Source organism: Emys orbicularis, chromosome 17 (genome assembly GCF_028017835.1).
Source record: "Emys orbicularis isolate rEmyOrb1 chromosome 17, rEmyOrb1.hap1, whole genome shotgun sequence".
Classification (NCBI taxonomy): Eukaryota; Metazoa; Chordata; order Testudines; family Emydidae; genus Emys; species Emys orbicularis.
This window is the reverse complement of record NC_088699.1, coordinates 25,698,790-25,713,258: the sequence shown is the minus strand read 5'-3', so window position 1 is coordinate 25,713,258 and position 14,469 is coordinate 25,698,790. Positions and strand designations below refer to the sequence as shown.

General features: G+C 51.9%; 1 protein-coding gene across 1 annotated transcript; it reads left to right on the top strand.

Annotated features, from left to right (window-relative positions):
- The first annotated feature begins 1,374 nt into the window (after positions 1-1,374).
- Positions 1,375-7,467, top strand: LOC135891055 (fibrinogen-like protein 1-like protein). Its single transcript, XM_065418544.1, has 3 exons — positions 1,375-1,378; positions 4,646-4,777; positions 6,836-7,467. Exons 1-3 carry the CDS (start codon positions 1,375-1,377, stop codon positions 7,465-7,467), a joined length of 768 nt encoding a protein of 255 aa, XP_065274616.1.
- The last annotated feature ends 7,002 nt before the right edge of the window (positions 7,468-14,469 follow it).

The following is a 14,469-nucleotide window of genomic DNA, read 5'->3' as shown; positions in this document are numbered from 1 at the left end:
CCGGCACTGGGAACAATGTGAAAAAACGTGAACGTGACACGCCTGGCACTTAAGACACCATGAAAGATGTGGCCCGGCACTTGGGACACTGTGGAAGGATGTGAGCATGAACCACCCAGCACTGGGGACACTGTGGAAGGACGTTGGCGTGACTCCCCGCCCCCGCACTGGGGACACCATGGAAGGACGTGGGTGTGACTCAACTGGCGCTGGGAATGAGGTTTGGGAACAACCTCCCAATAGGAGTGGTGGGAGCAAACAACCTAATTAATTTCAAGCCAGAGTGTGATAAATTTATGATCAGGGCTGTATGAGGGAGCTGCCTGCGACAGTGGGGACTGGACTCCATGACCTAGGAGTCCCTTCAGTCCTAAAAATCATAGAACCAGAGGGTTAGAAGGGACTGCAAAGGTCATCTAGTCTAACCCCCTGCCGAGATGCAGGATTTGTTGTGTCTAAACCATCCCAGACAGGTGGCTCCAGCCTCCTTTTGAAACCTCCAGTGAAGGAGCTTCCACAACCTCCCTAGGCCTCTGTTCTGTGCCATTGTCCTACTGCTCTTACAGCTCGGCAGTTTTTCCTGAGGTAAATCTGCTAAATTGCTTTGCTGTAGTTTGAACCCATAGCGCCATGTTCCTGTGTAGAAAAGGAAAATCAGCACAAAGACCCACCAAGTCCCCTTCTCCCCCACCTGCCAGCCACACTGCATCAATGCTGGAGGGACGACCTCTAGGTTGGCCAGTGCCTGTTCAGTCCTTGGCTCTGCACAGAGACTGCAGCCCCCGGGCTCAGCTAGTGCCAGCTCAAGGGATGGGTTCTGTGCTACTGGCACCTGGCAACCGGACTGAGCCCAACTGCTCATTCCTCCTTTCACTTGACCGGCCGACAGGTGGTAACAAGCAGCGACTCTCGACCTGCCCTTGCCCATCGGGTTATTGACATTGCTTTGCAGGTCCTACAGAGCCCAGGTTCCTCCCATCCTGTTTGGCTTGAGCTTTCCATATGTTTCCTTATTTGCTCAGGTGCCTGGACAGTTCTTCAGAAATGCTTCGAATTGGGACAGTGTCAATAACAGAAATCCCTGGCTCACTGCTCTGCTATCTTGGGAGTATCTGGCATTTCTCAGGAAGGAGGGAGGACTGCCTGGCTATTTTGTATTATCGTGGGTAATAAAACCGCCCAAGACTCACAAGCAGTGACTATTTCCTTCTGCACATGCAAATCTTCCTTGCTGGGAGTTGAGGTTCTGAGGTAAACTGGGTGAGGACAGAGGTGCCGGGTTTGCTATAAAGGGACAAATCGCAGCTCAGTGCTCAGGAGCAGGCAGACGGACCGTTCGGGTTTCTTGCCCATCTGCTCAGCAGCACCGTCAGAATGGGTGAGTTATTTTCCTACCCAAACCTTTCATTCCGCGCCAGAGGCTGGATCCGCCCCAGGCAGGTGCAGAGTGCTGTGAGTAGGACAAGGCAAAGAGTGACGATGAGGACAGGGAACGCAAGGGGCACCGATCCTGTGTCAATGAGGGGCTGCTGGGCAGCCGTCCGGCCTAGCAGCAGAAGGGAGGCCAGAGAGGAGAACATGTATCTAAGCACCTCATTAGCATGAGGAGGATCAGGCCCAGGCCTTCCCACACATGCCTGTTCTCCACCCAAGCCCTGCCCCCTCTATGACCCTGCACCATGGAGGACTGAGTCTTGTCCTGACACACTACTTACCAACATCCAGCGTGGCCCCATCCCCACTCGCACTGGAGTGCGACAGCAGCGTCTCCCCTCACACCACAGAGGGACAGGCGGGCTGAGGCCTAAGTAACTTCACCTTCCCCCTCTTCCCTTCACCCAACCCCAGAGCAAACCCTTCATCCAACCCCAATCCGTTCACCCAACTCCAGAGCAAATTTCCACAGTTTGCCCCAGATTCGATGTTGCAAGGAGGTTTTAGGGGCAGAATGGAAGGTGTTTTGAGCTGGGGAAAAAAGCCTATTTGTTGGGGAAATCTAACAACTGAGGTGAAGTCATTCATGTTTAAAAACTGCATCTAAGCTGGGCAGGGCCGGCCTTTGAGAAAATGGTACCCTGGGAGAACTTGCATTTTGATGCCCCTGGCCCTCATGGGCATGGTGCCCCCCATTGCCTCTGGCTCCCCATGGGCTTCCCAAGCTCCCCACCCTCCCTACCCCCCAACCTCTGCACTGTGCCCCCTTTACCCCAATACCTCCTCCCCCTCCTGTGCCCCTAATCCCTACACCCCCTACACTCCCAATCTCTGCCCCCCTTCTGTGCCCTAACACCTACACTGTGCCACTTTCACCCCTAATCTCTGCACCTCCCTCCTGCCCCCCAACGCCTGCACTGTACGTGCCCCCTTCACCCCAACCCCTGCCCCCAATCCCTGCACCCCATTCACTCCTACCCCCTGCACCTCCCTCCTGAGCCCCTAAGCCCTGCACTGTGCCCCCTGTTCCCCCTCCTGCACCCATGTCATGTGGCGGGGAAACTGACCTGGATGCACAAAGCCGCTGGCATTGCTGCTTGCTCCCACACTGGACTGCTGCTTCTCCGCCCCATGCACCCTGGGGCTGTGAGGGGGCAGCGAGGAGCATTGTCAGGGCTCCCTGCATCCAAGTCACTTTCCCTGCCTGGGCTGTGTAAGGGGAGGGCAGGAGAGCAGCAGCTGCTGATGCCTCTGCCCAGCGCTGCCCAGGTGGGGAAAGTGACCTGGATGCAGGGAGCCCTGGTGTGTGTGTGTTTGGAGGAATATGTGAAGGTGTGTGTATGCTGAGGGGAGTGTGTGTGTGCCTGAGTGAGTGTATGAGTGCGCTGTCTCTTTAAGAAAGACTAGTTCAGCAGCTCCGGACCCAGAGAGGCAGGAGCACACACAGATTCCCTGTGTCCCCTGTCACCCCAGCTTAGTGGAAAGTGGGGACATGGGTGGGGGTTGGGGAACACCCTGACATCAGCCCCCCCCCAGCAGACAGGAGGAGGCTCCCAGTCAGAGGGTGCGGGGGGGGGGTGGGGAACAGGAACAGCAGCGGCTACACACATGGAACAGGGGCACCCCTGCTCAGAAGGAGTCACCTGGCTCCGAGGTCCCCCCCTGCACTTCAGGTCTCTCCCTCCCCGCTGCTGCTCGCCTGCCTGCCTGCTGCCTCCATCAGCCCAGCTGGCTCTCGGCAGGTCAGGTGGGAATCCAAACCCTGCGCACGGCGCCCCCTTTGGCGGGCAGCCCTGGGCGGGACTGTACGGCCCACCCCAAAGGCCGGCCCTGAAGCTGGGCCAGAAAGCACGCAGCTGCACTTACAGAGAGTGCAACACCTCACACAATTTGCACATGTGTATGTAACTGTAAATGCAATAACTGGCTTTAAGCCAACAGTGCACCTAACAGGTGGTGCTTCTGGCACAGGGGCTCTGGATGTGGCTTTTAGCTTGGAGGAAATGACTTGTCAAACACGGGCTCACACTGCAGTGATTGTGAATGCGCTGAATCCTGCTAGCATTGGTAGAAGACAATGGAACCTGCCCCAGATAGCCCAATGTGAGATCCTGGTGCACTTACATCTTCCAGGTTCATGGAAATTAGAGAGGGACAACACCTAGAAAGTCCCATCCAGCTCATCTCCTGCCAGGGCCAATCTGAGGGGGGAGGGGGGGGCAGGAGGGGCATTTGGCCTGGGCCTCAAGCTCAAGGGGGCCTCGCATTTAGACACTTGTTAATCTTTTTGATAAGTTTCGCAACTTGTTTTTATGCGCATCCCAATCGGACCAAAATGTGACACACCCTCTCACCTTACAGCTGCAAATGTAAGCAAATAAGGGATGTGATTTGATAAAAGACATAATTTTTTTGTTAACTGACACAGATTTTGTCATATTAAAGAGTTAAAAATGTTCATAAATATTAATACAAATATATCGGTTCTGATGGCACAAGATTAGACCATGTGTCGTCATTTTTTATGTTTATTATGGCTAGAGGCCTCAAAAGCTGGAAGTGGCCTGGGCCTCTCTGGACCTCTGAGAGGGCCTGTCTCCTGCAGGGTAGCACAGGCTTGGTCCTTACAGTCTGTTGTTCCCAGGTGCACTTTTGGCTTAAGGCCAGCTGTTGCATTTATAGTTACATACAAATGTACAAATTGAGTGAGGTGTTGCACGCTCTGTAAGTGCAACTGAGCGCTTTCTGCCCCAGTTTAGATGCAATTTTTAAACATGAATGGCTTCGCCTCAGTTGTTAGATTTCCCCAACAAATAGGCTTTTTCCCCCCAGCTCAGAATACCTTCCATTCTGCCCCTAAAACCTCCTTGCAACATTGAATCTGGGGCAAATTGTGGAAATTTGCTCTGGGGTCGGGTGAAGATGTTTCTTACCCAAGTTCACAGCTGCAAATGGTGCAATATCAACCTTGGCCAAAGCCGCCACTTCAACAAATCTCCATCTGCTCCGATCCCAGATTCTATTTGCATCAGCAGGAGACAGACTGCCCCAGCCTGGCTTCACTGGGTCAGATTCTTCTTGGGAGCCGCCAGCCGCCAGGGAGCCACTGTCCGAAGGAAAATGAGCCTTCCTGGGGTGATGCTGGAGGGGCGCGGCGCCCAGCCCTCACTCTGCTAGGTCAGTCTCACAGCAGCTGTTCCTGTTCCTCCAGGGTTCCAAGCCAGGACGAGCCGTCTCCAGGGATGCCTTGCCCTCCTGGCTGTGGCCTCAGTGACTCGTTTCTGCACAACCCCTGTCCAGAGCGCTGAGCATGGGGGTGGCACGAGTGTCACTTCCCAGAGTGGTGAGTATGGACCCTGCGGCCGCCTGGGCCAATGGGGAATGGGGGTGTGGGCTGCACCGGGTCGTCGGCCCAGAGCAGTAGCTGCAGGACACAAGCATTCCTGGGGGCCTGTCGTGCCTGCCAGGCTGAGTGCACAAGGGCTGCTGCGTGGTTTGCTCACACAGGCACTGCTCTGCTGCTAGCCCACTCACTGCTTCTAAGGCCCGGCAGGAGCGCTGGCGTATGGCGGGAGCTGTGTTTACAGCTGAACCAGGCTGCTGCATGCTATAGAATAATGGGCTCTGCAAAAACAGGCTCTTGTGAAAGGCAAAGCTCTGTCCCCCGCTGCCTTTCTGCTGTGATCAGCAGTATATCACCCATGTCACACGTGGCCCCTGCACGCTCAGTGAGTCTGGAATCTCTCCAGTCTCTTTGGAGGCTTCAGGGTAAACTTGGGTGAATGTTGCGAAAGAATAGCTGTGCGTGGTCTATTGCATTTTCTGTGGGATTTGCCATGTCCAAGCTGGTGCCCCATTTGTTCACATTCCAACTGCAATGCGTGAGCAGCTCTATGGCAGGGTTGCTCGCTCAAGCAGCACATTTTAGGGTGATACTAAAGAAAAGTGAATTCTGAATTTGTAACCAGAGTTGTGAAACAGAAATTTTACCATGTGACCTGGGTGTTCACCTAAAATCAGAGCCATCCCTTGGGTACAGCGAATTGGGGCAACCACCCCGGGCCCCGTGCTCTGGGGGGCCCCCGTGCTTCCATAAAATTGTGAGGAAGCAGGCGGGGTGAGGAGGCGAACGGGGAGGTGAGTGGCTAGTGGCAGGCGGACGGGGGGAGGACAAGGAGGAGCTTGCCAGAACCTCCCCCTCCCCCCAGCACCTCTTGCCTGGCCCCGCCGATCAGCACCTCCCCCTACCTCTCAGCGCCAGAAGTTTTGCAGCGTCAGGAGGCGCTGTGGGGGAGGGGGGGGTGAGAGGAGCGAGGGGGAGGGGCGGAACTGGGTGGGGAAGAGGTGGGGCGGGGGCGGATCGCGGGTGGGAAGAAGCAGGGCGGGGGTGGGGCCTTGGGGAAAGGGGTGGAGTGGGGTGGGGCCTGGGCGGAACCAGGGGGAGCATCCCCTGGCAGATTAGAAACTCGGTGCCTATTTCCTGGGCCCTACAGATAGCCTTCACCCTTCACCCCCCTACAGATGGCCCTCCCTAATTCCTTAGCTTTGGAACAGCAGACAAACTGCTCTCAAACACACTAAAGACAAAATTATTCCCCAATAATTTTAAATGACCAATTGAGAACATGGAAAGCTGCTCACAGACAGCTCCCAAGAAAAGAGGCAAAATCCTCAAATAAATTACTGCAATTGCTTGCTGAGGTCTTCCTCAGACTCTGAAATAGCCACAGCTGATAACTAATGTAACTTGAGTTTATAGGGATGTGGCCAAGAGTGCAAGTCCCTAAATGTTCCTCCTGGCGAAGTCTGTGCAGGGTCAGGTGCATTTTAGTCTAGTCCAGCCTGTTGTTTGCTTTTGCAAATGCATCCTCACAGGAGTAAATCATTCCACTACAAGTCAGCGCACTGCAGGCCCCACACACAGACTGGGTGTTTCTGTTTGGGCCAGGGGACCTGCTATGCTCTCCTGCCTGGTGCCACGCACAAAGCCCTCTACTGGGGTGGTGTCGGGGGCCCCAGAGCAGTGAGTCTGGGCATTCCCACCCCACGGAGATGAATGGGACACTACCCCATCAGAGCTGTCATTCCAGGCACTGTGGACGCAGGTGGGGCCACCGCAGCGGTTATATTGAGGTCACGTTTTCAAGGTTTTCTTCCCAACCCCGAGAAATGAAAATGTAATTCCGATTCTGGTGTAATGGGCCTATGGTGTCTATCCCTTAAGGTAGCCCTGTCTCTGGTCCCACCTCGGTGCAGAGGGTGCTTGTGTTCCAGATTGGTACTGGCATATATGGATATCTCATGACAGCCTGACATCTGGCTCTGCTCCGGCAGCCCCCGGTGAGCTGACTGCTGTGTCCGGCTCTCTCTGTTACTGACCTTGTTGTATGTGGTATTTCAGGGTTCCCCAGAGACTGCAGCTACATTCCCAGGGACAGCCCCAGTGGGGTCTATGCCATCCAGCCGGCAGGCTCTCCCCCTCGAGTGGTGTGGTGTGACATGGACACCGAAGGCAAAGGCTGGACCGTTGTCCAGAGAAATTCTTACAACACAGAGATCACCTGGAAGGAGTCCTGGAGCACGTACAAGTACGGCTTTGGGAACGTGCAGCAGGATTACTGGCTGGGCAACGAGTACCTGTCCCTGCTCACGCGGCAGAATGCCTACAAGGTCCGCTTTGTCGTGGAGGACAAATCCAACAACACCCGCTACGCAGAGTACGACATCTTCAGTGTCGAGGATGAGTCCAGCGGGTACCCGCTGAGGCTGGGCAGGTACTCTGGGGACGGCAAGGACTATTTTACCACCGACAACGCGGGGGGCATACACGACAACATGAAATTCACTACGACTGACAAGGATCAGGACCGACACGGTTATAATTGTGCAGACAGCTATAATGGAGGTTGGTGGTACAACAACTGTCATAATGTCCAGCTCAATGCGAAAGGCTACATCTACTGGTTAGGATTTTGTAGTTCTGGAGAGTGCAAATCCTCCACCATTCTGGTTAAACCAGCAGACGTGTGTTGATCCTGCAGCAGCCCAGCCTTGCCTAGCTTGTCTACACTCGCAAAGTTGGTACCCATATTTCAGCAGCTGCCAGGAGCAATGCATCTGCCCTGATGGCAGGAATAGTGCAGTCACTAGTGGATTTTTAATGCATTTTTACTAGTGTGACATTGAAACCTAGAGCTGAACCCGAGTTCCCCCGAGCTGTTTACACCAGCAGCTTAGCACCAGTGCAGCTGCACTATTGCTGGCAGCAGTTTTTATATGGATAGTGGCTTTGTGTTCCCTGTATAATCAGTGTACTCCCTGCTTTCACACTTGCTCCTGTAACCATTCTAGTCCCTGTAAGTGGTGTATTCCTGGAGATTTCAGTGTGATAAATCATCAGTAATAAATTCTTAACTCTGTGTCATCTACCATTTTTTAGCCAATACTAGTGTGGCTGGATCCCCGGGGCGCAAACCTGGAACTGGGATACCACTGAGTCATTTCCCTGCTCAGACCGCCTTGCTCCGCACCGTGGGGTCGTGCAATGGGAGGAGTGGCAGTTTGGGGGAATCGGTTTCAGGCAGGGTTACCATCAGGCAAATTCCTGTGCCAAACCATTCTGCATTTGCTTACCCCAGGCCCATGAGTGTCACCCGCTCAGAGAGGGGTCAGGGTGAGGGGCAGAGCTCTTCAGCACCAGCATTCCCATGAACTGATTCCAGCCTCGCCCGACTCTGACTCCAGCGTGTCACCAGGGAGCGATTCCTGATTCCAGGGGTCAACAGGCTGTAGAGATGCCTGCTCTGGAGTCTCCCAATAGCTGATGGGTTTTTAAAGTTGTCAGGGACTCCTGAGTGCTGCCACCAAACTCAGCAGCAGCGGTTGTTTCTCAAGCCTTCTGGTGGTTAAAAAAGTGTCTCAGGGGAAGTGATTTAAACAATGAAAGGATAGCTCAGTGGTTTGCGCATTGGCCTGCTAAACCCAGGGTTGTGAGTTCAATCCTTGAGGGGGCCACTTAGGGATCTGGGGCAAAAATCAGTACTTGGTCCTGCTAGTGAAGGCAGGGGGCTGGACTCGATGACACTTTAGGGTCCCTTCCAGCTCTATGAGATATAGGTATATCTCCATATTATAGTTCAAACACCAGAGCTGGTGCAGATGGGAATACATGTAGCATATGCTTGGATCCCAGCGCGTATCGGGGTAACAGGAAATGAAGCAGCGGACAAAGCAGCTCAAAACGCTGTAAGAAGCGGAAGGATTGCCTTAGAACAGTGGTTCTCAACCTATTTACCATTGTAGGCTGCATATGTGGCCCACAATGTGTTATGTGGGCTGCAGGTTGAGAGCCACTGCACCAGACACACACTGCCCTGCACTGACAGCATGCTCCTTCCCCTCAGGGGCAGGCCAGTGCCACACCAACCACCTGCCCAGCATCCCTCACTTCCCAGAGCTCCCTGAGAAACCCTGTGCCCTGCCCCCACTGGGAGGTGACTGTGTCAGCCAGGCAGAGCCGGCAGCGTGACTGTGGCTGGTCGGGGATCTCTCTGGCCCCTTGGGAGTGGCGCAATCAGCCATGCTGGAGCAGAAGTGGGGCTGCCCGGGCTCGGCTCCCTCAGGACACACTTGCCTCCTCCTGCCTCCCCTCAGGCTGCTCCCCACTCCCCACACTCCCATCTTTCCTCATAGTTCTCTTTCCATTTTCTTAACCGTAGAGCCCAGGGGTGGCCATCGTCCCTGCAGGCAGCCTGCCTTCAGCCCCCTGGGAAACAATGGGAGTTGGATGGTGTCTATCCTCACTGGGGGCATTCTTTGGTTTACAGCCCATGGAAAGGGCAAAAAAAGGGTTTGGAGCTGCTGGGTAATAGTTTTTGCATACGCATGCTGACCTGGCTACGGGGGTGTTTGCCGTGTGAATATATTGGGTTAAGTCAGTAGGGTGCTGTCGGGAAAAACAAGCAGGAACAGAAAGAAAGGCTGAGAAGCCAGTTCCCAGCAAACCCTTGAGAGATGTTAAGAGACAATTCCAGAATGGGAACAGGCTGGGGACACTGGAAAGCCAAAGAATTGAGGCAGGTTTAAAAAGGAGCACTCTCCTGGGCCGGGGGAACCTGGCTGAGACACCGGCACCCACTGGAATATCTGCCTAGGTTAGCATCATCGGAGGGTTAGTCTTTAGGGAAGACAGACGTGTGGAGACTCTCCTTTTTCTCCAAACGCTTTGTTCCTACTGTTAAAATAAAATCAGTACTGTGGTTTAAGCTGGCAGTCTGTCCGGTCACTGTGTCCTACTGGTTGCAGACTCCCAATGGGAAGAACCGCAGGTGCCAGAATGCAGTCAGACCTGCTGGGTATGATTGGCAGATTACATTTTCATCGAAATGGTCTATGTCGCTCTCACACAATGCTTAGTCACAAATCCAGTACAATTACTTTGAAATCGCTCCCAGTTCGCTTTCTTATATTTCTAGGTGGGTATTTTCCATTAGCTTCAACCTTACCTCGCCTTTGAAAAGTAGTAAGTACAGGGAAACGATCACTCCCCATTCCTTCTTCCCAGCTGTATTTACTGTATATACACTCGATAGTTTTCATCAATGAACTTTTCTAAGCATGCACCATGTTTATTAGTTGTCTTACTTCCCACAATTTATTATGACTGTTTAGGTCACCACATATAATATACGCACTTTTAGCATCTTTACTATTTCTTGTAGCTCTGAACTTTCTAATTTCCCACGTGGATTATAGATATTATAAATGCTTAAAGAAAAATACCTGCTCTGCATTGGGATCTCAACAGCATTATTCTGACTGGGGTCCTAGTGGGGAGCCAGCTATGGTCACTCACTGCAAAGAATGGGGCAGCCAAACCCCAAGAAGCTGGTGGATATTCCAATACTTCAATTTACCAAGCCAGCCTAAAACAGCTTCTTTATTACCTTACTGGTTACTCAGAAGCCCAAACAACACCGTTCCCTTAAAGTGATCCAGCCTCTGGCCTCCGTCCAGGTACCCACGTCAAATATGATGACAATTTATAAAACCTCGTTATCTCCATACTGATTTATACCTGCCTCTGGAAATTTCCATTACTTGCATCTGATGAAGTGGGTATTCACCCACGAAAGCTTATGCTCCAATACTTCTGTTAGTCTTAAAGGTGCCACAGGACCCTCTGTTGCTTTTTACAGATTCAGACTAACACGGCTACCCCTCTGATACATGACAATTTATGTAAATCTTATTTCATCATATAAAATAAAAGGTTCTACCAATCCCAAAGGATCAGACACATTACCTCCCAGGTTAATGAATGTTTCAGATCTTACCCAAATACACGCTATAGCCAATTCATATTAACTAAACTAAAATTTATTAAAAAACAAAAGAGAGAGAGAGTATGGTTAAAAGATCAAAATACATACAGACATGAGTTCAATCCATTGGTGTTCAGTTTCATAGCAGAGATGGTGAGCTTTGTAGTTGCAAAGAGTTCCTTTAGAATTCAGTTCATAGGTTTTAGTCCAATGTCCAAATATCATATTCAGGGTGAACCAGCATAACTGGGACCTCAGTCTTGTGACTCAAACTTCCCCTGATGAAGTCTAAGCAGATCTGAGATGACAGAATCAGGACCCAAGGATATTTTATACAATTTCATGTCTTTTGACAAGTTGGAGTTCAGAAGGTAATTGGGATGACTTTGAAGGAGGTCCATCACCAGTACTTAGCTATAGAATTAACATAAGGCCATTTGCTTTTTCCTCCACCATTCACAGTACATTTCAAAGAGAGATGAATACCGAGATATCCCATATTTACAATTCATTTACATGATATCAGAATACAGCATAGACAGGGACTGTTGATTACATTGTCGACCCTACTCATACAGATGTAAATACACAAAAACACAAACATTATCTCCCTAAATGTCTTTTGAGGGTTATTTATTTTGCAGGGTTTTTAATCCTTTCTAGTCATGTATCACAATTATATTCTAAGCTTACTTCTTCATTCTCTACTGCTCTGTATTTTATTGTTCCCTTATGAAAGTACAAACACCTCCTCCTATTCCTACTTTTCCGTCTTGCCTAAAGGCATTATACCCTGGAATTTTAAAAGCAAGCTTTTCAACCAGCCATGTATCCTGGATACATATGCCACCTGGTTTAGTTTTCATTGCCAGAATATTTTCTCTTAGTTCTTGACCATATTCTATCAAACTGTGTGCATTCCAAGAAAAGACTGAGATCCCTATACTAGTCATATATCTCCATTAACATTATTCAAAATTGAATGAATACGGTCCATTGACAAGTGGCTAATATACAAGTATTTTCCCTGCTGCCTTAGCTATAATTTTTATTTTTTCTGATTTCCCCCCCAGTTTCAGATGTACAATTGATCACTTCTAGCATAAATGCAATTAACCTTTCTTTTTTCATTCCTAGTATGTCACTGCCTATTCCTTCCAGGGTGTTTATACAAGGAGGCTGTGTCTGCATCTGCAGTTCCCCGTTTCCTGTGCTGATTGTCTCTTCCCTCCCCAGCTGATGCTTTGAGAGTCTCCTTACAGCTTCCGCATGATATGTTATTAACAATTTTTTGTTTTTTGTCTATCTTTAGCTTGCCTTGCCACAATACACCCTCTGCATGCCAGAATGTGATTACAACCAGTTACTACATTTGACCTCTAGCCCAGCTGTACAATTTCATAGGCGTGCTCTCCCCCACATTTACTGCATCTTGTTTTCCCCTTTACAAACAGTTGCTACATGCCCATAGCATAGGCACTTATCACCCCTTAGGAGAGGGGGGATATATGGCTTGGTTCTGAATATCTGAAACCCTAGTGTTACTTTCTCAGTTAGAGTCCCTTCCTTAAATATAATCTATACAGCTTGTTTGCTCCATTAATTTTAATTTAATTTCAGTTAGGCCTGACTCTCCCTCTAGGTGCCGCCAGGTACCCTGACTGGCATTTCAGGGCCTCTGTGTGGGGGTGGGGGGGTTACACACACCATCAAAATGTGGTGCAAAGGACTGTGGGGAGCAGAGGACAGACTGATGGCGTGCAGGGGAATGTGGAGGACAAGAGACTGAGGGTGTGCAGGGGGGTGGGGGCAGGAGACTGAGGGGATGGAGGGGGATGTGGGGGCAGGAGGAGACTGAGGCGGTGTAGGGGTTTGGGGGCAGGAGGAGACTGAGGGGGCAGTGGGATGGGGCAGAAGGAGATGGAGGGGCATGTGAGGGTTTGTTATTCTCCAACATCACCAAGTTTTTAGTCAATCTCCTGATATTTTGGGTTGATTCGTGTGTTTTGAATGTTTGGGGCTGAATTACAGCAGTCGGAGGTCCTGGGCACACCCCACCCATGGCCCTGCCTGGGACCTGTCCCTGTCCCCTGTCCCAGACTGGGTTGTAGTGGCCCGGGGCCTGGTGTGTGACAGGCTGTCCCAGAGGAGGCCTCAGCTCCCCAGCCCAAGCAGGGAGTCGGGGTCGGGAGGCCCTCCATCCCAGCTAGCTGCGGGCCTGTGTGAGGAGTCTTCTGCCCCCCTCACAGAGGGTTCTGTGTGAGGGACCCGCCACTGGGCGGGTGGTACCCATCCCCATACATAGGACCCCTATGCCCCAGAGGGGCCCTTTGCTCCCGGGGAAGCTGTCCCAGTGGTCTTGGGGAAGGAGGGAGCCCCCTGCATCTGCCTGAGGAGAAGTGGCAGTGATGACTGGGCCTCCCCCCACCCCTGGTTGCCAGCAGGACACAGTGGTGGAAGAGGGTCCCCATCTCTGAGGGATGTGAAATGACAGGGTCCCCCACACAGGATCCTACTGCCAGAAGGTCAGAGGCAGGGCCTGCTGGGGCCTCCTCCCTAGCTGCTGGGAGAGGGGAGGCCTTGGTGGCTAGGGGCACATGGACTTAGTGTGGGCACTTCTGATCCTGAGCCGCACTCTTGTCCCTTTGTGTCACTGCACTCTGGCCCAAAGCAGCCCTAACCCCAGCTGGGGGAGGGTCACCCCAGCCTTGGGGGATTACTAGAGCTGCCGCTGTGGCTGCCGCTTTAGGGAACGTGGCTAGGAAAGGGGATGTATAGGAGGGCCATTGCTGGCTGGCCCAAGTTAGAGCTGTGCTGAGTTCTCCTTGGCCATAGCTGAGGATCTGTCTGTAACGCAGATGGAGCTACAGGTTCTCAGCTGGCACGCAGTGTGGGCTGCAGCCCGAACAGCTGGCACTCCCTTTGCCCGGGGGGAAATGAGAACAGAAGGGAGGAGCAGGCGTTGTGTGTGTGTGCATGACACTCGGCTCTACATCTCCTCACTGAGCCGGGGAATGCTGAGTCCTGGCTTTCTGCCTGTGGGCCCAGGAGACAGTCCATGGCCAGGCTCTCCTCCACCTCAGTATGGTTACTCAGGAGCCGGGGGGGGGCAGTGTTTGAACTAGCTTTGGGAGCACAGGCACATCAGGAATTGGAATTGGAGCAGTGAGAGAACCCCCTGCCTGGCTGGTGGTACGGCCATTTACACCTGTGCAAGAGGGGGTCAAATGGAAACAGCATTTCACACCCAATAGAACTCACTTTGCATGGGGGTAAGGCACAGGGCAGCGCACAGTCAGGCCCTGCTGTAACACCAGTGAAGCCAAGAGGCCTCATTCTCCTTTCCCTTACACCAGTGTAAACCAGGAGTAACGCCAGTGGCACTACACCCATGCAAACCTGGAGTAATGCAGCGCTGAGTAAGGAATGAGTTTCCCCAGTATGACACTCCAGAGTCCAGCCACATTTCCTGTGCTGTGCCACAACTCAGCCAGACATGGAGCAATGACAATTAAATGCCCTGATTAGAACATTTCACCATTTCCTTTTCAATGGTGAGGAGCATGGGATGAGAACCTGAAGAGCGCAGAATGGCTGTTCCATTGTCACGTATGTTAGACTGTGTGAGCACATCCGAGATGCTGCATGGGGGTATGAAGCAGAAGTCATTGCTAGAAATGCAATTTTATTCTAAAGCTTTAATGCCCACAAG